The sequence below is a fragment of the Aquarana catesbeiana genome, linkage group LG03 (assembly GCF_042186555.1).
Source record: "Aquarana catesbeiana isolate 2022-GZ linkage group LG03, ASM4218655v1, whole genome shotgun sequence".
Lineage (NCBI taxonomy): Eukaryota > Metazoa > Chordata > Amphibia > Anura > Ranidae > Aquarana > Aquarana catesbeiana.
Window position 1 is genome coordinate 649,753,813 of NC_133326.1, and position 27,723 is coordinate 649,781,535.

The following is a 27,723-nucleotide window of genomic DNA, read 5'->3' on the forward strand; positions in this document are numbered from 1 at the left end:
ACTGAACGAGAACGGAGAAAAATGAGGGGGGGGGGGGGGGACCCTGGAGAAAAAAGGGGAGATGGGAAAAGGGGAGAAAGGGCAAAGTAGGAAGGAGAAATAGGGGGAGAAGAAGAGGAGAATAAAGAAGTGATGGTGGGAAAGAGGGGAAGAAAGGGTGAGGGAAGGTGGGGGTATGGAGGGGGGGGGAGAAGATGGGGGGGGGTTGAAAAAAAATGGCGGTGGGAGGAAAAAAGGGAGAGGGTGAAAGGAAAGGAGGGGGGTAAGAAGGGAGGTTGGGGTTAAAGAAGGGCTGAGGTGAGAAGGGTTGAAGGTGTTAAAGAAAGGTGGGAAGATGGGCAAAGGGGAGAAGAAAGGAGGAAGAGCGGGGGGGGGGGCAGATGGAAAAAGGGAGGGGAAAGTGGAAGAAGGTGTGGATGGGAAGGAGAGGAGTAGGAAAGAAGGTGCGGAACAGGATGGAAAAATAGAAGGGGGGAGGGGAAAGACCCCCTCTTCATCCCCCTCCCCCCCTTATATATATATAATTGCTATATTCCTATACTTATTATTATGGGGACCATTTTTTTTTTTTGTGTTCTCCATGAATCTCAGTTTTCAGGCAGTTCATAGCGACAATGACTTTTCCACTTTTTCTCCAAATGACGTCTTTCAGTTCAGGTGTCCAAATAGACGCAGAATTACTCGCCGGTGCGATTTCCCCTGCGTCTGCTTTCGCTCTGCAATACATGACATTGGAAATCACATTATTCCCTATGTTGCTCGTTCACATCAATGCCATATGGGGGCGCGCAATTTTTGAAAAGGCAAATGTGTTTTTTATAGAGAAAGATACTGCCTTTGTGGCCTTCAATAGTTTGTAGCAAAGTGTCATTTGTTGTCACATGAAAAGATATAATAAAATATTAACAAAAATGTGAGGGGTGTACTCACTTTTGTGAGATATTGTGTATATATATATATATATATATAATACTATACAGAGTATATTTGTATATATATATAATATATAACATATAGATCTGGCCATCATGTGCATTTATATATAGTAATAATATACAGTGTGTATATATATATATATTCAATAAGGCATGCTGCGTCCAAGCACACTTGCAGTACGATTAGAGAGAGAGAGAGAGAGAGAGAGAGAGAGAGAGAGAGAGAGAGTAATAATATACAGTATAAATAAATATATATATACTGTATATACAGCGTAAAGTATTTGGCATCTTATGGGTTGCTATGGGCAACCTCTGTGTTTATGGTTACCCTGGCAGCAATGTATCCATGTAGGGTTTAGCGATGGGAAAATAACATTGGCTCGCTTTGCTCATATAAAATAATTCTTTTCTATATATAGTGCAGAATGGTCGATCCCCCGTATAATCGCCCAGATCTATCCCCATTATTCCAATCTCCTCCCAGGGTATGCAGGCATTTGAGGTATGCATTAAGGAGGTCCTGTGCTGCCTATAGGAAATGACTCAGCCCCAGGGTGTGTGCCTTCCTCCATTGCCCAGCATAGGAGTGCTCTGCCTATGTCACATCATGTGTTGTTGGCCCCTCCTCCTGGGTAGGAACAATACCATCTTTAAAAAATCACACCACTTTTTTGTCCCTCCTCCTCCTTTACTACTAGTGTGCAAAAAAAAAAATTAATTGCAATTGACTTGTGACTACCCCAAACACAGTGCAATCAGAAGAGGAGCTGTGCTGTTCTCCTCCATCATAGAGGGGGAAGCCCACATTACACTGACACACACAGGGGGGATCTACCTTTAATCCTCTACCCATAGGGATCAGGAATAAGGATCTAAGGAATGGAGACTTACAGGTCATCTCTGGCACTCATGCTGCTTTTATTCCATCTGACATCTGCTAACTCAGGTAAGTGTGCACTCTGCACCTCTGGGTGTGTCCAATGGTTGGCTCTTTAAATCTATGATACCTGTGTGTTGTGTCTGTAGTGCTGTGCTGTGAATTTGCAGTTCTGGATGTTTCTGCAAAGTAGGGATTAGTGGAATGACAGGGGACCGTTATGTATGACCTGGGGGCGGGGGACAGGTGCAGTGCTATGAAGGAGCCCTATATGGGGGAGGGGAGACTCCTTCATTACTAGGTGTCATGCTGGGACTTGTAGTCCTACCTGAGGGCAGCAGCTCTGTGCAGTGCTATAGCTCAGCCTTTTATAGGACTGAGCCCTTCATTGCTAGGTGAATGAAGGACTTGTAGTCCTACTTGAAGGCAGGTGACAGGTGCAGCATACCTGTGCAATGCTATGACTGGGCCTTCTATGGTATCCTTCATTCCTAGGTGTCATTCTGGGACTTGTAGTCCTACCTGAAGACAGCAGACAGGACAGAGGTTGCTCCTTCATTCCTAGGTGTCATTATGGGACTTGTAGTCCTACCTGAAGACAGCAGACAGGACAGAGGTGTCATTCTGGGACTTGTAGTCCTACCTGAAGACAGCAGACAGGACAGAGGTGTCATTCTGGGACTTGTAGTCCTACCTGAAGATAGCAGACAGGACAGAGGTGGCTCCTTCATTCCTAGGTGTCACTCTGGGCATTCTGGGACTTGCAGTCCTTCCTCAGGACAGCAGAGAGGTGCAGCATACCTGTGCATTGCTTTGGGTGCCGGGGTGGCCCCCTCATTCCTAGGTGTCACTCTGGGACTTGTAGTCCTACATTTGCAACTTGTCTTTTTCCACATGTGGTCCAGTTGAACCTGTTTTATTATTATGAATCTAGAAGGCTAAAGGGCCTGCTGGGCCTTGTGGTTCTACACATGACACGTTTGGGGAAGGCTTCCTAGATTCTCCTTGTATTCATACAATGTAGATATCACTGGCCAGGGGGAAGGAAGACAAAACTACAAAACTGTGCTGGAACTTGGGGTTCTTTATTTATTATTACTATGGACCAAGGGTGGATCCCTTGGAAGGACATTCTGGGATTTGTAGTGCTACAAAAATGGCCTCCTGCTATTTTGGGTGTAGCTGGGGACAGAAGCAAAGGTGTCAGGCAATGCTGAATCTTCATTTATTATTAATATGGGCCAAGGGTGGTCTTCTGGGATTTGTAGTGCTACAAAATATGGACTCTTGCCCATTCTGGTCAATGGGTGTAGCAGCTGGGAACAGAACTAACAGTGTCAGGCATGGGTGGGTCTTCTTCTGGTGTTGCCTTTATTATTATTGTTTTATATAGGATATTATTATATTTATTTCATTTGTATCATTATTATAAAGCAAGGGTGCTTCCTTGTACACACTCTGGGACTTGTAGTACCACACTATGCATACAGTGGCTGTTTAGGTTCTGCCATGCTGTCAGCCATTAATGGGGGGGTCCCCTGCTGCTGGTGGGGGAGCAGCTTTACCTCAGATAACCGCAGAACTGAGGTGTGTGAGGTAAAGAGGAGGGCGTGACCGTGACGTAATATAGGGAGCACACGTTTATGGACTTAGATATGTACTATTATTGCCATCATTATCATTAGGTTTAGGTGATTCTATAGCGAGGGACACTTTACATTGGGACATGTCATTGACAGTTACAACAACCGGCATTCCCTCTGCAGCCACGCCCCAACTCCACACACAGGATGAATGGGCTGGCCGCTCCCGCCTTCTGATTGGGCGACGTCATATCTGCCGATGCGAGCTCCCGCCCCTAGACCCGGCGAGGACACGGAGGGGCGTGGTTTCGGTTAGTGCCTCAGTCCCCTGTGAGAGGAATTTCCCGCCCTTGGTCTTAAAGGGACCCTGACTTCACTTTTTAATGGGAGGTCTTGCAGCAGTAGAACATTATACTGACGTAATATAAAAGAGAAATGAAGATAGTATAATAAAGGAGACAGTATAAGAAAGGATAAATTATGATACAATAATAAAGAAGATGGAGGTTGCTATTCTTTTTTGCTTGAGCAATGGACCTATGAAATGTGGTATCCCTGATAATCCCTTTAACCGTGGGAGCCCCTGTCCTGCGATGTAGAATGAAGCAATGGGGGCTGCTGCTGCTTCATTGCTTGATTCTATGTCGCACGACAGCAAGGAGGTGCAAGGGAAGCCGGACACAGACGCCTCTGATAGTCGCAGAAGTGTTGAGTTTCTAATAAAGTTGCATTGATCTTAACAGGAAATAAAATTGAAAACAGTTTGGCATGTTTGTATGTATTTAGCATCCTCTGGTGACAGGGTCTCTTTAAGAAATGGCTCCCTCACCTCACTGCAAGGGTTTTATTAAAAAAAAAAGGTGTGGTGACAACCGTGACAGGTCCTCTTTAATAAATAGCTCAGTTTCCCCATTGCAAGGGTTTCAATATCAAACAGAGCCTCTTCAAGGAGTGTGTCACTCTCCTCACTGCAAGGGTTTTAATTAAAATGGAAGCGTGGTGACAGGTCCTCTTTAGGAAATGGCTACTTTTCCTCATTGCAAGGCTTTTATTTTTTTTTAAACGGAAGTGTGGTGACAGGTCCCCTTTAAGAAATCTCTACTTTTCCCCATTGCAAGGCTTTTATTTTAAAAAAAATGGAAGTGTGGTGGCAGGTTCCCCTTAAAAAATGGCTACTTTTCCCATTCCAAGTGTTTTTTCGATAAAAACAGGGCCTCTTTAAGGAGGAGTGCGTCACTCTCCTCACAAGTGTGTCATGACTTCTGCAGCGAGTGAATCCAGGGCGTGGCGTGACGATAAGAGCGTCCGCTTACCAGCGTAGTCGTACAGGCATGATTGCTTCATGGCTTTGTAGTTTTTCCGAGAACATCTGTAACTTAGTAATAGAACATTAGTAGAGGTCGATGGTGGATAAGTGGAGGACCTGGCTGGATTTCACCTCTACAAGTGTTTGAATCAGCCAAACGACATTGTTATCCTCAGCCTGCCAAGAAAGTGTAAAGGGAAGAGTTAAACGCGGTCCCCGGATATGCAGATCTGTAAAAACTGGCGCAAAAGTGAAGTTGTTGCCAATAGCAACCTACAAGTGTGCCAAAGACGTTGCTATGGGCAACAGATTTTGCACCAGTGTAGTGCGTGGATGCAGGGCACTCCTGCATCGGAACGTGGTGCATTCCACCACGTAGAGTTGCCACCTCATCCCTCATCTGAGGCTAGTTTAATGCAGATAAGGCACCAAGTGAGTTTAATTACCACCTTAATCAGCCACAGAACCTGTGTAATTAATATGTGTTCGGGTTTAAAGGGATGAGGTGGCAACCCTACCACCACGTTGGTGGACATCTATGCATTATATCACTATTCTTGTTTTGCAGGGATGTCCACATGGGAAAACCCCCTGGCTGTTTTTTTCCTAGTTCTCCCAAGCAACTCTGAGGTTACCAACGCTTAGCAACGCTGCTCGGACGTCATAGCCTGCTTTGCCATGCCCATTGGTTTCTTTGCGTACGTGCGGTCACACCTGCTGATCTTCTGGAGATGGAGGGGGGGTCATCATCAATGGACAGTGCTTCAAGTAGAAGGAAAGGCAGTACAATAACCCACCATTTTAAGGCCTCAGTCACACAGCGCAGTTAGGGACAGACGCACGCATTTGGGCGCAAGCTGTTTGCATCCAGAGGTGGTCATCTGTCTTTGCTTTGTACAGGGTAAGTGGCCGCAACTATCCACATCCACCTGTGAATCCAGGTGCAGGATACACTGGATTTTTGTGAAAAAAATTCCATGTGAATGAGGCCTAAATGTCGCCTCCCCACTGTTCTTTCTTTAATTCCTTGCATATAGTTACTAATAAACTCTGTGTAAATACCTTTTTTTTTTTTTTTTTTTTTTTCTGTTAAGGATCACATGACCGCAAGGCTGTAGCACATGCGTATGTCTGTGTGGATGGTGGGTGTGAATTCCCCTTAGGCCAACATAGCCTTAGACACCAGTGGGATGACGCCACTGCTCTAAAGATTTGGCAGTGGTGTCGGTCCGCCGCTGAAGCTTTGCTGTCATGTGACCGAATAGAAACCGTTTTTTTTTTTTAGATAATTACAATTTTTTTTTTTTAGAAATTGTATGAGGAAATTTAGGAGCAGTGGGGAGATGACATTTAATCTCTTTCTGTAGCACATATGTATGGCGGCAAAGAGGGTATGCTTTAACGTCCACATTCAGACCATATGGGGTTTCTGTGCTGGGAGCGTGCAGTGAGCTGTTGCCACCCACATAATGCATATGTGCGACGGCAAAGAGGCTGGGCTCTAATGCCCATGTGCTGCACATATGTATCCATGGGCGGGCAAGGTTTCTGTGCTGAGATTGTGCTTTATGCCCACTCCCAGCACAGTTACTGAGCTGTCAAAGACAACTTCCGGGTTCTGGTAATAATCAGGAGCTGGTGAGACCAGCTGCTTATTATGTGACCACAGTGACAGCCAATCGCAGTGGCCATGTGATCAGGCAGACCTTTCCATCCCTGGGTATAAAAGCCCAGTTAAAAGGGATGCCAGGTCGGGAAGGGGATAAAAGGTGGATGCCTGTATTGCCCTGCCTTCTACTTTAAAGTGTATCTATGGGTGCTCTCCCATACTAAGAACAGCAGGCACCTTTAGATGCCTTCTCGTTGCATCTAATCCCCTGAATGGCACCCTTGAAAGAACTGACCAGAATTCTCTGCTCTGCCCCACCATCAGTGGCCATATTATCAGTTAGAGAGGCCATCCGTTGCATTGATGGGCAGTATTAGCGTCCAGCCTGCTGGAATTATGCTAATAATTGCCACAATGACTGCCAGAGAGCTTGGGCCGTCAGATTCCTTGAGAGCCACTCCTTGCTTTTCTAGTCAGATTATACCAAAAAAAAGGTCTCCTGAGGAATGCACAGAAGTACGTATCTGAGCACATGGCAAAAACACTCAAAAACTGCATGTGCTTTCAGAACCGGAATAAATCTGGCCTATAACTTTGCAGGCCAGGCGAAGAAGTCTGCTGAGCGAAACAAAAGTTCAAGGCATTGATAGCGCCTTAACAGGCCAATATTCCATTCCTTTCCCAGAGGCCCTGGTTTATTCTCAGAGATAGCACTAACGTCTTTGTCTTTAAATAACTTGACGGCTCTTGGTTTATTTTGGCCTACGTGACGTGAATATGTCATGTTACCGGCCAGAAATAATCAAGTTTACTGGCAGGTCATTGGAACATTGTATTGTGGCATTTAAAAGACCTATAGAAAAATACTGATCCCGTGATTGGTAGTAGAAGGTGCAAGGATGTAATCTACACTTATCTCTGCAGCCCGGGCCTACAGATCCAAAATGCTGGTTCCAAGAAATTCACGTAAAGCAAATATTTCACCAGAACCTTACAAACCTTTAAGGCAGTGGTTGTCAAGGTATTTGGGCCCAGCTGTGGCCCTTGACATCACCAATGGGCTGCAATGTTCAGTTTATGGATTACCACAGAAGACTGTCAGTTGATGGTCATAGACAGTGGACATCTACAGGTGTGGTTGGAGACTGGAGACATGGTTTAGGACACAGATGAAGTCTGGCATCATGTTAGAAGAGACTATGCTCCCACTACTAACTGCTGGGGGTCTGAGGGCCAAACAACAACTACCAAAAGGCCACAATGCCCTTAAGCACAGATTGGGCATCAGGGGTCTAAACTGTGCTTGGAATGCGCTGTCATTGCCTTGAATTGAGGAGTCTGGTAAGCTTTGCAAGTTGCCAACTCCTGGCAAACATTGCAGGCAAGATCAAAAACAAAACAATGCGATGCAAACGAACTAGGATTTGTATGTGTGTACTAGACCATTCCAAAGCATTTGAAAATCCAAAGCAATTGAAAAATGCAAAGCAAATGCCTGAACGAGGCCTCAGGGTGGGTCGCTAAACTCGCAATTTCAAGCAAGCAAGCAGAGTGCATATATTGTACTGGGGAGGCCCCCTTTAACTTTTTATGTGTAAAAATACATTTCTAAAATTTTCTATAACAAGTTTTGTTACAAACCATATTACAGAAAAATCCCTTGGCGCCCAATTTATATACAAGGCAGACATAAGATACTTGCAGAAAAAAAAATGTCTCTCTTTTGACTATGCTCCACCATTTTGTGTCTTTATTTGCAGTGCTGTGTTTTTATTTACACTAGCAGTCTTTTCCTTGTTGGATCAAATATCATTTTTTTTTTTTTTAATTTTCCAATACCTATGTGCAACTCGGAGCACTGGGAGCAATTGTAAAAATTCTGAGAGCATTGTTCCCCTTGCTGTTCTGCGTTCACATTTCTGTGTGTCGACCATATTTAGTAATACAGAACAATTGTGTTCTGGCATCCAACACTGCGACAACCGTCTCCAGGAGCGCAGGCCTGGCTGACACCCATGAGGGCCACGCCCTGCGTTGCTTGAGCTCCCGTGTTTACTTACTGAGAAGCCTATAACTTGGGGTCTATTTATAAATGTGTTCACGCAACTTTCACCTATGATTCACACATTTTTAATTGGATTCAATTATAAAAAGGTGTGAATTCTGTGTGAAAACACTTATAAATCGGCCGCTGAGGCCTGGTTCACACCTATGCAGGTTGCAGTTTGCATATTCCAGGTGCATTTAGCATTCTTCAATATACCGTAGTTTGACCTTTTTATTATCACATTGTATTTTCCTTTCAGAATAAAAATGTCCCAAAAGTCCTGATCATGATTAGCCTCTTCTGTGACAGTCGCTGCAAGTCATTAGATCAGCCATTCTCCTCCAGAGGTTGCTAGGAGTTCCTTGAGCTTAAACATGATGGTTCCTGCATAGTTTTGAGACCAAAACCACTTAGGCAGGTCATAGACGGTGCAAACCTCTTTTTTTGCAGCCACAGGTTGCAGGAAAAAAGTTTGCACGATTCCCTCATCAGCACAGTGCTGCCAGGGGAATCCCTCTTTTTGAGCAATTGTCTGCTCCCGGCAGGGTGGGGGAAGCCGTCCCTGCTGGGAGAAGACAGTGATGATTGATACAGCAGCCACTGGCAATAATAGCAAGTGAATCCGGCAGACTGGTTGTACCCAAGTTGATCAATCGATCAACTTGGTACATTCAGCCTGCCCACACATGGTTCGAATCTCAGCCGCTGAACCAGCCGAGATTCGAACCGTGTGTGGACCAGCCTTAGCAAAGCCAGCAGCAAGATACCAATGATCTGTTTATTTGTATTTAAGGGTGGCATTCTGACCACCACTTTACGTATTCCATTCTTTCTACTTACCACAAATATAATGAACGTATTTCCCATTGAACCCCAATTAATTGGTTTTAGTAAGGGTTCCCCAAGACCTAAAATTTATTTTAGGGGTTCCTCTGGGTTAAAAAGGTTTAAAAGGCTGCATTAGATAGATATATATTCACCCATAAATTTTGTAGTCTTTTGTAAGGCTTCATGGACTTTTCTCCTCAACTTGAGAGATAATTTACTGAATAATCCCCAATCCACTATAAATATACACTGACCGTCCATGTGTCCTTCTGATGTCCAGTGGCCATCCATCTAAAATCAGATAGGCCACTGATTTTCAAATCCTCCTTGTTACCCATATTTTACCTTTTCGTTCTTTCAAAAGTACCCCAAAATATCAAATTACTGCAACCATAACTATTTATTTTACCTCTCTGGTTGATCCATTTGCCAGCTTTTAACGTTATATGAAGTCTTTCTTGGTAGTGGATATAAAACCAGGGTAAAGTTCAGGCGTGGGTGTTTAATGTACCACGCTGTTAATGTGTAAGCCAAATATGACTCTCTTAGCACATGCTACCAAGAAGACGATGAAACTTTATACCGTAAAAGCATCCTTTCCTGGCTTAGTCATGTTATATTATTTGACTGATCAGCTTAAAGAGAAGACATCTACTTTAGTTAGCTTATTGAGAAAAGAGCTACAGATTTTGTCAGTGTCAGCGTGGCTTTCCTCGGTTTTGGGTGCTGTGACAAATGCCATTTTGTTTTTGAAAATTGAAAAGCCTTAAACGCTGAGACCACACCCTGGTAAATGTGAAGCAAATGCTTCTTCAGAGATAGCAAGGCATCAGCATCGGCATTGCTGACATGGCTGTTCTGTCACTTATCCACTGAAGTCATTGCCAAGTTTCCTTTTTCCTGCTAACCCTAGATTGTTGTCAGTTGTGTCTCTTTTTTTTCCTCCTCATATTTACCTCGTTTCCTCATGTTTTGTCTGGATACACTTATTAATGGTTTAAATACGAACAGGGAAATGTGCAGTATTGTCTTATATAGGATATAATATGCAGTTATAATATGACTGTGATGTGGTGATTTTATGTTGAAATAACAGAAGATTGAGGGCCTTTTTGCATGTGTGTTGCGATAAAACGTGTATTTTACTGCAAGTTGCTGTAATGGTTCACATTAACTTGCCACAATAAAGTGAATAGGCCCTTTAAAGATCTGTTTATCCAGATGTAAGACTACCGAATTGGCATCTCTTTCGCTTTGATGGTGAGACCACAAGGTAGAAGGGGACAAAATTATCCAAACAAAGATATATTTAACCAGATTTTCTTCTTAAGCTCGTTTAAATCACGTTTTATTGAACATTTATGAATATAAAACATAAAAAAAACAAAAAATGTACACTGTCCCATCCCTGTAATAGAAGAACACATCCTCTAATAACCATACAGAAATATTCAAATTCAGGAGCATTACATAAAAACGCATGACCTAACCAGTAGAAGACATATTATGAAAGTGCGATGTAAAAGGGAAAACACCGAGGTGGAAAATTGCATTTAGTCAAAGTTGAAAACGTAGGGACATTTTATGACTAAGCCTGTTGGTAGGTGAAAAATATTATGTGTGAATTTACACATGCTGCCACAAATTGTGCCAACTTGTCCCACATGGTGCCGATGCACCCTGTCAGCCAAGAAAACAAGAAGAGGTAGTTGGGAATGCAGATAAAGAGCTGGTTCTTCTCTCAGTCAAGGAAAAGCTGGCAGATAATGAGCATTTCCTACGCTAAGTACACTTTTTGGCCTGACCATCACACCTATATGAGCTTTTGGACATCCCATTCCAAAACCATGGCCATTAATATGAAGTTGTTTCCATCCACTCTTTGTGGCTAAAACAGCCTCCACTCTTCTGGAAAGGTTTACCACAGCAGCTTGGAGTGTGTTTGTAGGAATTTGTGCCCATTCAGCCAAGGAAGCATTTATCAGGCTAGGTATTGATGATAGATCAGTAGACCTGGCTCGTAATTGGCATTCCAACTCATCCAAAAGGTTGTTCAGTGGCATTGAGGTCAGGGCTCGTGGCAGACCACTGAGGCTCCTCCATGCCAAACTCATATAAGCATGTCTATATAGACTTGGCTTGGTGCACAGTGGCATTAAGATGGAGCTGTTCCCAATTCTTTGTGGCTGTATTGGCCTCCACTCTTTTCTTTGTCAAGGCTTTCTACAAGTTGTTGGATTGTGTCTGAGAGAACTGTGCCTAATCAGCCAAAAGAGCATTTGTGAGATCAGGTGCTGAAGTTGGCTGAGAAGACCTGGCTCCTAATCGTAAAGGTGTTTAGTTTTTTGATAGACCAGAAAACCTCGCTTAATCAGTGTTCCAACTCATCCAAAAAGTTGTTCAGTAGTGTTGAGGTCAGGCCTCTTGGCAGAACACTGAGGCTCGCCCATGGCAAACTCATGAAAGCATGTCTATATAGACTTGGCTTTATGGACAGGGGCATTAAGATAGAGCTGTTCCCAATTGTTTGTGGCTGTATTGGCCTTCAATCCATTTTGTCAAGGCTTTCTACAAGTTTTTGGAGTGTGTCTGAGCGCACTGTGTCTATTTAGCTAAAAGAACATTTGTGAGATCAGGTACTGATGTTGGCTGACCTGTATCAAGGTGTTCAGTTTTGCTGATAAAGAAATCTGAAGCAGTTAATAAGCAATCAATATGATTCATCCTGTTCCTTTTGGGTGTACTCTCCACCTCCATGGTCTGATAAATATAGTGAGTCTTACATACCGGAAATATGCCCACAAAAAAAACAATTGTATATGTTACGGAAGACTACATTTGTCCTTCCTGTGGAAAAACTGTACAGAAATGACACGTAACTACACCCCGCAGGCAGTTTCATATTCAGGAAATATAATCTACACTTGACGTCCTGTCATGAAACATATCTCATTCACCTGTTGAAAGACAAACGTGTCTGTTCAGTGAGCGTATGTTATATGTTTAGGTATCAGTGTCTTATAGTCATGGGTAAGAGCAGTGGTTTCCAAACTGCAGCCCGGGGGCTATATGCAGCCTTTTGCTTGCCTTTATCTGGCCCTAAGGCACGATTCCTGCCACTGACACCAACAATGGGGCATCATTTCTGCCACTCACACCAATAATTAGGCACTATTCCTCCCACTGACACCAGCGATGGGGCAATATTTCTACCACTGACCCCAACGATGGGGCATAATTCCACCCACTGATACCAATGATGGGGCAATATTTCTACCACTGACACCAACGATGGGGCATAATTCCACCCACTCATACCAATGACAGGGCACTCTTTCTTCCTCTAATACCAAAGATGGGGTATTACTCCCACTAGCCACAGTTCGGCCCCCCAAAAGTCTGAAGGACAGTAAACTGGCCTTTTGTTTAGAAGGTTTGGAGACCCCTGGATAAGAGGTTGGCTAGAAACCTTCAGATGCAGTTTACTTTTTATTTTCCTCCTTGACATGATCCCTTACTATATACACAGCAAACACAATAAACATTATAGGAGATCTTTCACCAGACGGTAACTGCCAGTTGACTTGCTCTCATGCTGATCCTCTTGAGTCAATACAGTAAAGTCCAATTGAACAAATCCATAGCTTCCCCCGTTTGAGCTAATTAATGCAGATGAAGGAATCTACTGCTTCTGGCTATTGTATCCTGACAGCCGGCACCCATGGCTATCAGTATATCCAAACAGTGACTGTAGCTGATTGCTGCAGTCACTATTTGGCTGACTTTTTTTTATGCCCGCTTCCTTTGATTTCTTAATCAAAGTTTGTTTAGTTAGGTGGTGTTGGCAGGGCTACTCAACGCTCAAATTTCAGACTTGTGTTAACAGCTTTAGACTCAGTGATCTAAATAACTCACGCAGACCTAGTTAGATAAACCCCCTCCCCTTCTCTGCAATGCTTGTTTGTTTGTGGACACTTGCTGATGGGTGTGGCTGTTACTCAGCTCTGCTAGCACAGGCCACCGCAGGGTGAGAACAGAAAACAGCATTTTCCCTGGGTGAAACATGTATTTTAAAGCATTTCCAACCAAAAATTAGTCACAAGTCATAACAGGACTATAAAGCCATTTTCACATGGGCGTTCTGTCAGGCCATTCTTGATCTGTGATTACACAAAGCATCCTCATGGCTGGTCAGATGTGAGGGGACTGGCATCCACCTATATCTGTCCACATCTGTATGCGTCCGTATTTGACCGAATGCAAAATTGTTTATGGCCAGATCTGCTTTTAGGAACCTGAATGGATGTGGGTGTGTATAGGCGTACAATGGTCTGCCTATATCAAACTCAACTGTTTCCCATTAGAGAAACAGATGAGTCTGTTTTAGCTCCATCACAAGTAAAAAGAAAAATTGGAACGGACATGGATGTCACATATATCTCCATTCAGATCCAACTTGGCAGGGGATCAATCTGGGATCCCCTGCTGAGACAGAATTGATGGCACCTTGGTGAAAAGGGCCTACAGAAGGTGTGAGACATCAATTGGGCTTTAAGTTCTGGAACAGGTATGTGGATAAAAACCTCTGACTTGACAGGCATGCATATTTGTTCCTGGTCAATAATTAATGAGGCATTGAAGGCGGAGGGTCAGCATAAAAGTCAAGAAAATAGCATTTTCAGAAAAACGGCAGCATCGGAAGTCCAGGCATTTCTCTCAGTATGGGCTCACTTGAATAGATGATCAAACATTTAGCAGTACTATTGGTTACTATTGTTACATTTCCTGGAGTGAACGTTTGCTAAGATGGGTCTTCAAAGCTTTGAACTTCCCCTTGTAATCAGGGACAGTTTGTATCTAAGATATATAACATCACTGACTTCCTGGTAGTTGCGTTTCTTCTGCATTGCGTTATGTGCTGTTATTTTACAACTTGTTTGACCAAGCTGATTATCTTTGCAACTTCCTTGTAGAAAAACCGTAGAAAAATTGCTGTCGATCCAAAATGACAAGCCATTTCCAAAAAAATTCAAAAAAGAATCCTTCCTGAATTGAGTGCAAGGTTTGGTTTTGGGTAGATAGTAGCGATTTTAACCAGCTGTCGTCGTCGTTTTTTTTTGTTGCATTGCAGAGAAAGCTTTTGTGATATACTATGAACAGTTTGGGACTTTATATGAGACGCATGCACTCCATCCCTATATACGAACACAAAAAAGGGGTTTTGAGGAGAGATGTATACCAAAACGCAGTCATGATGACAACATCTTGTAGATTTGGTTGATAGCCATTTTTGCCTTCTTAACGTTCATTTGTAGCTCTTCAATGCTTATTTTTTATTTGTTTTTTGTTTTTTTTTATTCTAGAGGTTTCAAAATGTGAAAGAAATGAGTTCCAGTGTGAAGATGGCAAATGCATTCCATATAAGTGGGTCTGTGATGGCAATGAGGAGTGCAGGGACGGATCTGATGAGTCCTCAAAGACATGTGGTAAGTTTTGGGACACTACAATGGAGGGTGGGATAAAGGCAGTAGAGAAAGATGGCATGAATTTTCTTGAAATAATTCTGAATTGACGTCTTATACCCTGTGGGTCTCTTCTCAGATACTGTAACCTGCAGCACTGACCAGTTCAGCTGTGGTGGGAGGGTGAATCGATGTATCCCCCTGTCATGGAAGTGCGATCATCAGGAAGACTGTGAGAATGGCTCAGATGAGAAGGACTGCGGTATGTAATTCTTGTGATGAATAAGCATAGCTAACCTCTGCTACTGCATGGAGTTTGCATCTTCTCCCAGTGTTCACATGGGTTTCCTGGTACTCCAGTTTTCTCCCACACTCCAACACATGTTGGCTCCTATCTAAATTGTCCCTAGTATGTGTGTACAAATTGACTATGCACATGTGTTATCACATTGTGGATGCCATTCCCAAGCTTGAGCAATTGGGGAGCGTTGGGGATAGACCCGATGACCCACCTCATAAAAAAAAAAAGAAACGCTTTAAAGCATATCACACATGGTACCCAGAAAGCTGGCCCTTAGAATTATGAAAACCAGTGAAACTTCTGCACTACCTATTTGTAAAATGAATAAATGATAAATATATAATGTGATTTCCTATAAATGTCTCAATATAGACATGGATCATATATTTTAGGGAGCACCGCATAATTGTTGATAATTGTGGCCCATAGAATTGCAGAGAGTTAAATACAACTAAACAGATGTATAAAATCACAGTTGCTCTGCTGCCCAAATAACTGATAAAATACTATGCTGTTAAAAGCGTGTGTATCATGTTAAAGAGTAGCACTAAACATGTTAGGTCCTTTAACATTAGTAATCAAGGTCTTTTGATGGTTTATGTGCGGTGTGTCTTATTGGCCTCTCTCATTTATTGTAGCTCTCAAGCCCTGTGCCTCAGATGAGCAATTTCAGTGCAAGAGCGGAATGTGTATCTCTCTGGAATATGTATGTGATGAGGACCGAGACTGCGATGATGGTAGTGATGAAGAAGATTGCCCAGCCAAAACCTGCAACGAAAACTTCTTCAGTTGCAAGAACTCCACCGTCTGTATCCCCAAGCTGTGGACCTGTGATGGAGATCCAGACTGTGAAGATGGCTCCGATGAGGAGAACTGTGAAGGGAAAGAGCCGATTAAGACTGACAAACCCTGCTCCAACCTGGAGTTCCATTGCGGCAGTGGAGAATGCATACACATGAGCTGGAAGTGCGATGGAGGGTTTGACTGCAGGGACAAGTCCGATGAAAAGGACTGTGGTATGTACTGGAGGTTGATACGACCACTTTGGCCATCATGCTGCTGAGGGGCAAAAAAGTGATATGTGGTTGACTAATTTTATGCATCTTATGTACCTACAGAAAAACCAACCTGCAGCCCAGATCAGTTCCGATGCAATGACGGCAAGTGTATTCATGGCAGTCTGCAGTGCAACCGAGAATATGACTGTGACGATCATAGCGACGAATTAGGATGTATAAATGGTAAGCATCCAAAAATAGGTGGGAAGAGGACATAGGCCCAATAGAAGATTCGGATTGGGAGGAGGCACTGGAGAATGTTAAGAAATCATCCCCGACACTTTCCGAACGTTTGACTCAGTTGTATATTATCCACAAAGCCTACCTTACCCCCTCACGGTTGGCCAAATTCTCACGTGACCAGGACCCAAACTGTCCAGGGTGCTTAGCTAACCCATGTTCTTTTGTTCATTTAATATGGGAATGTCCAAACATTCAGCACTATTGGACACAGGGTCCGCCTGAAAAACTGAAAGGAGGACCCGATTAGCCCGTCAGTGTGAAAGGGGCCATACAGACACATATTGGTGCCAAAAGAAGGTGTGATCCAGTTGTCTGGTTCAGGATTTTTAGAGAAGACCATAGCTCCTAGATTACAGGCCTATTTATAAAGCAGTGAAGATGACTTTTACCAAACATTCACTGTTCATGAATTAATCACTTTAATTTAAATCACATACACCAGGAAGGTTCATCTGCAGTGAATGTTGACTTCACCCTAGCCCTAGGACCTCATAGCATCCATCATGCTTATCTGTTTTTAATCTACCTATTCTATATGGCTATAAACTGTTTTCTTTATCCTTAAAGTGACAAAATGTGAGGGTCCAAACAAGTTCAAGTGTCACAGCGGAGAGTGTATCAGCATGGACCAAGTGTGTAATGGTGTGCGAGACTGCAAAGACTGGACTGATGAGCCCCTGAAGGCATGTGGTGAGTCTCTGATTTGTACAGTAGATCAGTGTTATTACACCTTTTTTCTCTGTAGTTTCTTAAGGAACTTTCGTTCGGACCCACTAACACAAATATCATCTCCATTTTCTCTTGAAGGTGAAAACGAGTGTATGAAAAACAATGGCGGATGTTCTGATATCTGCAAAGACCTTAAGATCGGTTATGAGTGTTTATGTCCAGAGGGCTATCGGCTCGTGGATGGAAAGAAATGTGAAGGTAATTGAAGCTTTCTATGTTCATTAGTTGTCATACTTCCATTACACCTGTACTCAAAATAGCAGTTTTTTAAACTGAACCTAAAGAGGCGTGACTTGTTAAAGTGGAGCTCTGTCCATTGCATTATAGAGATAACATATTCCACATTCCAATGGGGAACCAGGAAATCCAGCTCCTTTATTATTGAGTTATTACAACTGTCCTCCTATACCTGCACTCTGACTTTCTAGTCTTCCTGGTTATATTTGTAGCTCTTACATATTGTTCTATAGTCAACTTGGCTTTGGAAATATCTTGCTTTTTATAGAGATATTTGCTAACTTCTGGGGGGGTTTCCCTTCCGCTGTTCTGGTGTAAGAATATGACAAGGTGCCATCAGGATAGGAAGTGATGGAGACTCGGACAGCAATAACAGGCTGTTTATTGTGCATAGTCCTTACATTTTGTATATTTCTAAAATATATAATTTTGCTTTGTTTCATACAGATATCAATGAATGTGAACAACCTGACATTTGTAGTCAGATTTGCACTAACTTTGAAGGAAGTTACAAATGTGAATGCAATGAAGGCTACCAACTAGATCCAGTAACTGGCTCCTGCAAGGGCATCGGTAAGTACCCCAAAAAGACACCATTCATTGTTTTTAGTTGCTGAGCGGTTAAATCCCTGACTGCACAGAAATGAGATTGTGAAGATGTCTTTCTGAGGATGCCGTATTGTTTTTTTTTTTCTAGGTACAGAGGCATACCTGTTCTTCACCAACCGTCATGAAGTGAGGAAGATGACACTAGACAAAAGCGAGTACACCAGTTTCATCCCTCGTCTGAAGAATGTGGTGGCATTAGATATGGAGATAGCCAACAAAAGAATCTACTGGTCTGACGCAACACAGAGGAAAATTTACAGGTAGGGCAGGAGGGACCAATATTACGGGGAAATACATTTAATTAAAAAAAGAGTTGTACAACAAAGATTAGAATTAATTTATTTCCTCTTTCTCTTCCTCTGCAGTGCCTTTATGGACAAAGCTCACAACTTTTCTCACCATGAGACTGTGATTGGAAACGAGATCCATTCCCCAGATGGTATTGCTGTGGATTGGATCCATGCCAACATCTACTGGACAGACTCTAACTATGGCACCGTTTCTGTGGCCAACACACTTGGAACTAAGCGTAAAACTCTCCACAGGGAAGGTCTGGCTAAGCCACGTGACATTGTGGTGGATCCCACCAAAGGGTGAGGCATTTTTTTTTACCTTTTCTTCTGCGGAATAGTTTAGCTTCTAGTTTGCATAATACATTGCTTTCATTTTCTGACATACACTGGAAAACTGGTTGATACAGACAGAACCAGTAGAATAGTCACAGTACTGCACATATATGAAGTTGAGCGTTGAAAATCACTATTCAATGCTGGAACCAACTATTGCAGCCATAGGGCCTGCTGGCATGTGTATAGCCAAGAAGGCATGTTTTATTTCCAAAAAGCAATAGTAACCTGTCATTTATCCAGTCCTGATATGAAGGTTTGATTCCAGATCAGCCTTTCTCAACCTTTTCAACACTGCGGAACCCTTACAATTACTTTCAAGTCCTAGGAAACCCCTGCTAAAAATTACTATATCTACAAATCATGATACGTTAGTGTGATGTGATGATCACTTGCAAGTTGTTGCTCCTTACAGTTGTGGTTATTGGGAAGAATTACCCCCTTACCGATAGATAAAAAGATTAATGGTGTCAGTGGCAACCTATCTGAAAGGCAGAAATTGCTCAAAGAACCCTCTAGCAAACTCTGGAGGACCTTCCATTGAACCCTGGTTGAGAAACCCTGTTCTAGATGAAGAAGGTCACTTAAGTTAAGGACACTTGAAGGTTTAATGCAGTCAACTGCCCTGACACAAGTGCCGCCACATCTAACTGTAATACTTTTGATGTGCACACTGGCTGTAGCACTAATCATTCTTGTATTTATGTATTTCAGCTTCATGTACTGGACTGACTGGGGTTTTCCAGCAAAGATTGAGAAGGGAGGCCTGAACGGTGCTGCCAGGCAGACTCTTGTTAGCGACAATGTTGAGTGGCCCAATGGCATTACTCTGGGTGAGTAAGCTATATGTTTGTATTTATAGCTGCCTGTTACATAGTACATTGATGTTTAATGAGTGCTTTATAGTGCTCTGATACTTAAACACATTTCAATATTTCTGTTTTCGTTTTCAGATATGATCAATCAGAGGTTGTACTGGGTGGATTCCAAGCTGCATACTCTATCTAGCATCGATGTTGCTGGTGGAAACAGGAGGATAGTCATATTCGATGAAAAACACTTAGCTCATCCATTCGGTCTCACCATCTTTGAGGTGCGTTTAAATCCCTATTGATAATTTGCTTCTTGTCTCATCAGATCCAGGAAGTTTTTTTTTTCTCTAACAAATTGGTTGGATGGGAGCAGACATAAGTCAAAAAACTTTTGGGATGGTTGAAATATTCTGTTATATTCAAGGGTTGAAACCCTTTGTATTGTCTCCCCCACTTGCCTGGACCACAAATCAGATTTAGTCATCCAGGTATGGACAGAGGCTGGGAGTCCGGACCACATGTTTTATATGACAACGTTGTCATTTTTTTAAATGGTGTTTGTGGAGGTTATTATTTTTTCAGTCATTTTTGTATCATTAAATTTGTAATAGAGTGAGTTTTTTGGCTATACCGCATTTGTCCTCTTTTGAGAATACTTGTCTGGTGGGCTTTCTATTCCTTAACCTTTGTTGAGGTGTGGACAGTCATACCTGGGCAGTTAGATGTCGTAAAGGTAAAGTCTCAGGCAGATGGGTCTACAGGCGTATCAGCAGCCTACCACTAGGTATAAAAAAGGATCCCACATTGAAGACTTATCACATGGGTGACCAGTTGTAGCCAATCTAAATAACTTTTCAGCATTTTTCTGTCTCTGTCAATATTTGCATGTTTATCTTTGTCTGGTATCACCCTGGGGTCACAGGTTGCACTGTTCTCAAACAGATATGACTTGTTTTTGATCATTTTCTGTGGTTTGACTACTTAATAACTTGCATCATATTTATTTATTATAGGATCTTGTGTTCTGGACTGATACTGACAATGAAGCTATATTCAGTGCCAACAGACTGACTGGAAACCAGATAAGAAAGGTGGCTGAAGACCTTTTATCCCCAGAAGACATTGTTCTGTATCACAACCATGGACAACCTGATGGTAAGAAAAAATTCAGCTTCTGAATTGTGACAGTAAAGCTGGTCATATATTATGCAAATTTCTTTCCTGCAACTTAGGGTTGCAGGAAAGAAAATCGTTTGATTCCCCCCCCCCCCATCAACAATGACTGTGTTGATGGGGGAATCAAGCGATTTTCTTTCCTGCAATCACTCCCGCTGAGCTATTGTTTTCTCACAACAGGGGCACAGGGAGCCGTCCCTGCCAGAAGAACACAGCTATAAACGCTGGCAATAATCGCATGCTAAAAAATCCGACATGCTGGTTGCACCCAAGTCGATCAATGGATCGACTTGGGTACAATCAGCCTGCCCATAGATGGATTGAATCTCAGCCGGTCCCTGCTGAACCGGCCAAGATTTGATCCATCTATGGCTGGCTTAAGATGGAAAGGCATAAAAAGCATAGGGGTTGATTTACTAAAACTGGAGAGTGCAAAATCTGGTGCAGCTATGCAAAGAAACCAATCGGCTTCCAGGTATTTTTGTCAAAGCTTAATTGAACAAGCTGAAGTTAGAAGCTGATTGGCTACCATGCACAGCTGCACCCGATTTTGCACTGTCAGGTTTTAGTAAATCAACCCCATAATGTTGCAGAACTTACATTGCACCATAAGAAAAAATGGGTGGCATATCCTTTTGGGGTGTATTGGGTGCCCTGACTAGGTTGTCAAACAGATAAAGTCCTGTGAGGACATATGGAGGGGGGATCCTTAGCGGAGACACAGACAGCCATCAAAACTCAACAATGGGTCTAATCTCTAACCCCCCCCATCTAAAACTATAAATAACATAGTTATTGCTTTAGAAACACACTAAGGGGAAAGTGGTTTAATGCTTTGGACAGAATAATAATGTTAAATTGTTTTTTTTTTTTCTTTCTTCTGTGACCTTCAGGTGATAACTGGTGTGCTTCTCACCACCTTGACAATGGAGGTTGTGAATACTTGTGTCTGCCCGCTCCACAAATTGGCACACACCCACCTAAGTACACATGTGTTTGCCCTGACGGAGAACACCTTGGGCCAGATATGAGGAGCTGCGTGAAAGGTAAGTCATTAATATGACGTGTGCACATAAGTTCGTGAAAACCTTCTCTGTGAATGCTTTTGTAGACGTGTGCAGGATTGTAACAAGTGTATTGGTTGTGTTTTCAGAACCCGTTACTCCACATGCCACTAAGGTCACCTCTCCTCCGGTTACGACAACGCCTTCCCCTGTCAGCACACCCAGAAGTACTCTCCTTGCCAAGATTACCTCTACACCAAGGAGGCCCACTACTGTCAAGCCTGAACAGCCAACAACAAGGCCTAAGACCACTGCTTCAACTACCACAAGCCGACCAGTCATTAAAACAGAAAGGCCTCAGACTGCTAAAGCAAATCCTGAACTCTCTACCCCAGAACTTTCTACAGTGTCACATCCAGGTACCAGACTCATCCAGACTCCTCCTGTATCTCTTGTAGTAGAAATCATAAGCTTCTCATTTAGTAGCAGATGTACACCGGGTTGTAGGCCAGGCCCTCATCTATGAAAAAGTTGGGTCTTTTGACTTGGACGTTAAATGCGTAGGACTGATCTGACACAGATAAGAACAGGTTGGCTTAAAACTTAATTTCAGTTATCCTATGCTTGTTGTAGATCCATGATACTGACTGCACATAGTGTATGGAGCAATATATTATAGATTTGCTGGACTAGTAGTGCGGCAGTCTATTCCAACTAATAGCGGCCCCTTTTTCCAGTGCAATTCTGGGAAAAGTGTATTAGTCAAGTCTCTTACTCACAGAAGGCTGCAATGACATTTCATACCTGTGGCCAATTATAAATAAGGCTACTACAGTTCTAAATCCTTATCAAAAGAACCCTTAAAAGGTCACCTTTTTTAGAACCTGGGCTGGACAACACCTGAGTGATGTGCTGGGAATGATAGTGGATTTTGAAGACAGGTTATGCGAACATCATATGAAAGCCAACAATGTGTGGGACATAAAACATTATAGATCATGGTTTCTCAACCAGGGTTCCCCCAAAGGTTTCTAGGGGTTACTTGTGCAATAAACAATTTCTGCCTCTCATATAAGTTCCCACTGACACCATTGATCTTTTTATCTATCTGTAAGGGGGTAATTCTTCACAATGATCACAAGTGTAAGGAGCATTCTTCCCACTGACCATCACACTAATGGATCATGAGTTGTAGATACAGTAATTTTTAGCAGGGGTTCCCTGAGACTGGAAAGAGGGTTCCTCTGTGTTGAAAAGAATGAGAAAGGCTGTTATAGACACTAAGCTGCACATCACTGAAGGCAAATGTACGACATATCACTGACCTCTACCATTTCTTTACTTGCAGCTGAAAATAACATTGGTGTTAAGATGAACATTGAAAATTCCCATACCCATTCCAATGCTATTTACGCTGTCATTCCTGTTGGTAAGTTTCCCCTCTCCTTTTTTGGTTCAATACACTCTTATAGCAACAAGATTTGGTTTGTATTAGTGAAGCTGTTTATTGAACTGACCCAACAGATGGGCAGCACACACCATGAATGAAAAGCTGATCCGCCCTGCCTGCTGGGTGCTCATAATTAATCTGTGTACATTCTCAGTCAAAGGCAAATAGATTGTGCATTTTGCAAACTGCAGTTGTACTCTGCAAGAGCAGTTGCTCCAGAGCTAAGTAAATGAACACATGCTCTGCTGACTTCCATCATCCAATCATGTGCAAGCAAAAATTCTGTTTTGTTTTTTTTTCCTTGCATGAGATTGGGTATTCTTTGTAAAAATGTACCTCATTTACTGAGCTCTGGAGCTACTGCACTTGCAGAGTGCAACTGCACTTTGCAAAGTGCACAGTCTATTTGCTTTCAGTAAACCAACCCCAACGTTAATGGTTCTATTACCTGCATTGTAACTTAGTTTGCAGCGACAGTGGTGAAAATAATATATTTATCAGCCAAGACATTGGATTGCTTAAAGTGTAATTTTGTGGATTGATTATCAGCGAGGTTAGGCTGTTTTAAGAATATAATCTAGCAGCATATTGTCCAATGACAAATATTTCTTCATTATCGGATACAGAACAATCTGGACTGGATAATATCGTGACCACAGGTGCCATGTATGCGGTCAACGTGTGACTGCATTCATTGTTCCCTGCACAGCCTGAATGTATGTCTTGACCAGCAAACATCCACGTATGGCAGATTTTTGCCTATCTGTGCTGGAGCCCAAGTTAGACCAGGCTTTATTTAGTGTCCATTTAGTGTTAGGGGTTAATTTACTAAAACTGGAGAATGCAAAATCTGGTGCAGCTCTGCATAGAAATCAATCAGCTTCCAGGTTTATTTTTGCCAAAGCTTAATTGAACAAGCTGAAGTTAGAAGTTGATTAGCTACAATGCACAGCTGCACTATATTTTGCACTGTCCGGCTTTAGTAAATCACTCTTGCAGTGTCACATATCAGCATGTCTTCTGCAATTGTCCTTACGTTTTGTAACAGACTTTTCTCATATTTGTTAATGTGGTTAACCTGCTTATTAGTAGTAATTGCCTCCTTGGAGTAAATAGGGCTATCTGGTTTGTTGATATTTTAGAATTACAGTTCTTACGGTCTGTAACACGCTAACGTCTCCTCCTTTATTTCCAGTCATAATCTGCCTGGTCGCTTTTGGAGGCTTCCTGTTATGGAGAAACTGGAGGTTAAAGAACACCAATACTATCCACTTTGACAATCCTGTGTACCAGAAAACCACAGAAGACGATGAGATCCACATATGCAGAAGTCAGGATGGTGGATACACATACCCATCGGTAAGATATTGGATTTCGGTCTCTCCTTACTGTATGAAGTTTGTTCTTACTTCAGTTCAGTTAGCCTAAGGCCCCTTTCACGCTAAAAAAAGCACCTGAAAAGCTCACGAAAACCTATTTCCATTAAAATCAATGAATGCTTTCACACTGGGGCAGTGGGCTGGCAGGGTGGTGAAAAAACGCCCCCTCCTCCATTGAAATTAATGGAAAGCTCTTCAAAAGCGCTCAAATGTTTTACTGGCAGTTTAGAAGTGCCTCAGTGTGAAAGGGGCCTAAAATATTTCTGCAGATAGCACCTATTATCCCAGAACCTAATGTTCTAGAGCAGCCTTTCTCAATCTTTCTACCCCAGAAAAAAACCCCCAAAAAATGTTTAGACCTTGGGGAACCCTTATCAAAACCAATTCATCTGGGATCAATGGAAAATCTCCATCACATTGGTTAAAAGTAGGAAAAATGCAACCCTTACAGACACCTAAAAAAAAAAAAATCATTTGTGTCCTGCTGCTTGCTTTGCCAAGTGGTCTAGGTCCCAGAAAAATGCAAGCATCATCGAATAGAAGGTCATTCAGCCAGCCACAGCTCAAGGAGCCCCTAGCAACCTCTGGAGGAACACTGGTGGGAATGGCTGTCCTAGAGCATCCATTCTTAACTAGGGTTCCTCCAAAGGTCGGTAGGGGTTTCCTGACCTGTGGCTGATTGACCTCCTATCTGATGGTGCCTGCATAAACCTGGCTCCTCTGCCATTTGGTAGGGCCAGCAGCATGACATCAAATCTTTTTTTATCTGTTCTTGTATTCTGACCACCACTGTAGAGGGGTTACTCTTCCCCCTGAATGACAAATCCATTTTAGCTGGGGTTCCCTGAGAATATTAGAAGGGGTTCTTCTAGTTAGACAGACAGGTGTTAATCCGGCAATAGATGACTCAAGTCTCGCCTGGTTCAGCAGGGACCGAATGAGATTAGAACCGTCTATGGGCAGGCTGATTGTACCCATCGATCGTCTCGGGTACAACCAGCATGCTGGATTTTTGCATGCGATTATTGCCAGGGGCTATAGCTGCTAGCAATAATCACTGTGTTCTCCTGGTAGGGACGGCTCCTCGCAGCATCCCCCCCCCCCCATACACAATAGCCCATCAACACTCAGGCTGGGTTAACACTATCTTAGCATTTGGCTCACAGCAGGGGCCCGGTGCGTCCTCATTCAGCGTTTCAGTTCCGATTTCAGCCTCAATTTTTGGCTGAATTCGGACCTGAAATGGACCAAAAGGCGCACAGGGCTCCTGTGCAAATTCGCACCGGAGCCACAGCGGAGATATGTGAACCGGCTCCATAGAGAGTCGGTCAAAATCTCCTGCTGTTGCGAATTGGATGCGGCGAATCCGCATCCAATTTGCAATAGTGTGAACCCATCCTGACTGTGGTTGCAGAGAAGAAACTCACATAATCTATGGCCCGCCCTAAAAAATATGGGAAGTTGTGCTTTTGATCGCCCTTCCAAAACATACTAAAACCCTTATCACTGAAAAAAGGCCTCTGGCTTAGCTTTCCTACCCCTTTCTTTGTAGAATTTTGTTTTGCACAACTGACAAGTCCACTTCTAGGGCCACTGTTTATGCCCATTGAGGTTGCTTGAGCTCAGCTCCCTAAGCAAAGTAGAGTATCAATGATTTTTTTCCTATAATGTGTTACTTATTCTATGCTGAGTATTTTGCCAACTGCTAATTCAGCGATTCCCGTTACCTTTTTAGAAACAGATGGTGAGTTTGGAAGACGACGCTGCTTGAACAACCCTTAACCACCGTGCCTAACACCAAAACATGGCTGCTCAAATATGTATCAGGGGCAATGACTGCTAAGCAACCAAAAGATACCCGTCCAAACCACTGCGCCACCTGGCACAGCCCAGAGATTTTCCAGAATTATTATTTTTTATTTTTTTTTTAACGAACAAAACGGTCCACTATGTACATAAACTTTTTAGTTACATATTTTTGGGTTATTTATGAAGTCGTGCCAACTATGTCCCACCCTGGTGCCTCTTTCTACGATGTGAAGAGTTCTTCGAGCCACGCAGGAGAAAACTTGACGAGGTGTCTGAAGGGACGGGAAGAGACTGGAAGTTACATTAAAAAAATAATAATAAAAGCACTGGGGGACTATGAAGGACTGAATGTGACCTACCTGCTGGGGTTTACTTTTGTTTGTTTTGTTTTAAAAGCACAAAACCGTTCTTAAAAAAAAACACTAAAACGTGGAAAAAAAACCATTCAAACTGGAGGGAAAAGGAGGAACAATGCACAAAGCTTTGTAGAGAAAAGTGTCTATGAAGATCTCCTCAGGGCGTCGACGTGTTTACTGCCTTGAGGTTTAACTCTGGGGGTCGGAGTAAAGCCATTTTGATCCGGGTTCAGCATTCCCGCTACAATGTAGCAAACCGCAACAGGCCGCCAATCACCCAAAAGTGCCTCGTCTACCACCACCCTTTACTTCTGATCCCGTTTCTCTAAAAAAAAAAAAAAAATTTCCACGTACCTCCGCTTGCACTTTCTTTGTTCTTCGTCTCAAGTGTTCTGTATAATATTTTGAAGCATTTTTATTTTATATTGTAGCTTTTATTTGCACAGCTTTATATTGTACAACGTCACGCTTGGCAAACTGCCTGTATCCAACAGGGTATGACGGCAGACGAAGACAACGAAAAAGTTTTGACGTATGGAGCCTGGAAAAGTTTGGCTGTTTCTTAAGCTTTAATAATCATTTTTTGTACCGGTTACATGAAAACAGGAACTGTTGAAAGTGGTGCTACCTACAAGAGAACTGTGAAACAAGACGTTCAGCCTGCTCTTTGGCGACCAATCTGCCTTAATTTGCAAGTGGCACAAAAAATGTTTTTCTTCTATACTTGAAATCGCTTACATGGCTGCACGCGATATTGCCACCACACCAAGGCCTTATCTTATATTCTCTTACCTCTCTCTATCTCTCTGTCTGTAGAAATTAGCCAATCTTTTATTTACAGTATTGAAATCAAAACTATCTGCCTGAACCTGTAAAGAGATTTTTTTTTTTCTTTTTGTGAAGGGTGTAAATAATAATTTATGTACATATTGTCATATTGCTTTCAGTTTTGATGTACTGTATATACCTGTATTGATTATGTCACAACTGGGAAAAAGAAGTTTAATATATAATTTATTTATTTGTTCAAATACTTTGAGTCTTGTGTTTTTATTTTATGGATAGGCGTGGAAGCCTTGATATGCAACAAAGAACAAATACACTATGTGGCCAAAAGTTTGTGGACCCCCCAACCATCACACCTATATGAGCTTGGTGGACAAATCTTGTTCTTGTTTAATAGCCTTTATGCAGTATAAGGCTGGGTTCAACTGATGCGGTCTGCCGCATCGCATGTCATTTGTACAGGAATCGCACTGGATTCCTGTATAAATGACATGCAAA

General features: G+C 42.6%; 1 protein-coding gene and 1 long non-coding RNA gene across 2 annotated transcripts; one reads left to right on the forward strand and one right to left on the reverse strand.

Moving 5' to 3' along the window:
• Positions 1-282: 282 nt before the first annotated feature.
• LOC141133324 (uncharacterized) lies at positions 283-9,658 on the reverse strand. Its single transcript, XR_012243050.1, has 3 exons — positions 9,598-9,658; positions 4,712-4,881; positions 283-716 (listed from the first exon to the last, which is right to left on the reverse strand). It is a non-coding gene; the product is annotated as an uncharacterized lncRNA (long non-coding RNA).
• LOC141133320 (low-density lipoprotein receptor 1-like) lies at positions 1,633-27,470 on the forward strand. The gene is made up of 18 exons (XM_073622625.1): positions 1,633-1,884; positions 14,552-14,674; positions 14,790-14,912; positions 15,590-15,967; positions 16,070-16,192; positions 16,820-16,942; positions 17,060-17,179; positions 17,666-17,791; positions 17,916-18,087; positions 18,193-18,420; positions 19,168-19,286; positions 19,407-19,546; positions 20,279-20,420; positions 21,335-21,487; positions 21,595-21,864; positions 22,794-22,874; positions 24,091-24,254; positions 26,010-27,470. Exons 1-18 carry the CDS (start codon positions 1,818-1,820, stop codon positions 26,043-26,045), a joined length of 2,688 nt encoding a protein of 895 aa, XP_073478726.1. The 5' UTR covers positions 1,633-1,817; the 3' UTR covers positions 26,046-27,470.
• Positions 27,471-27,723: the final 253 nt, after the last annotated feature.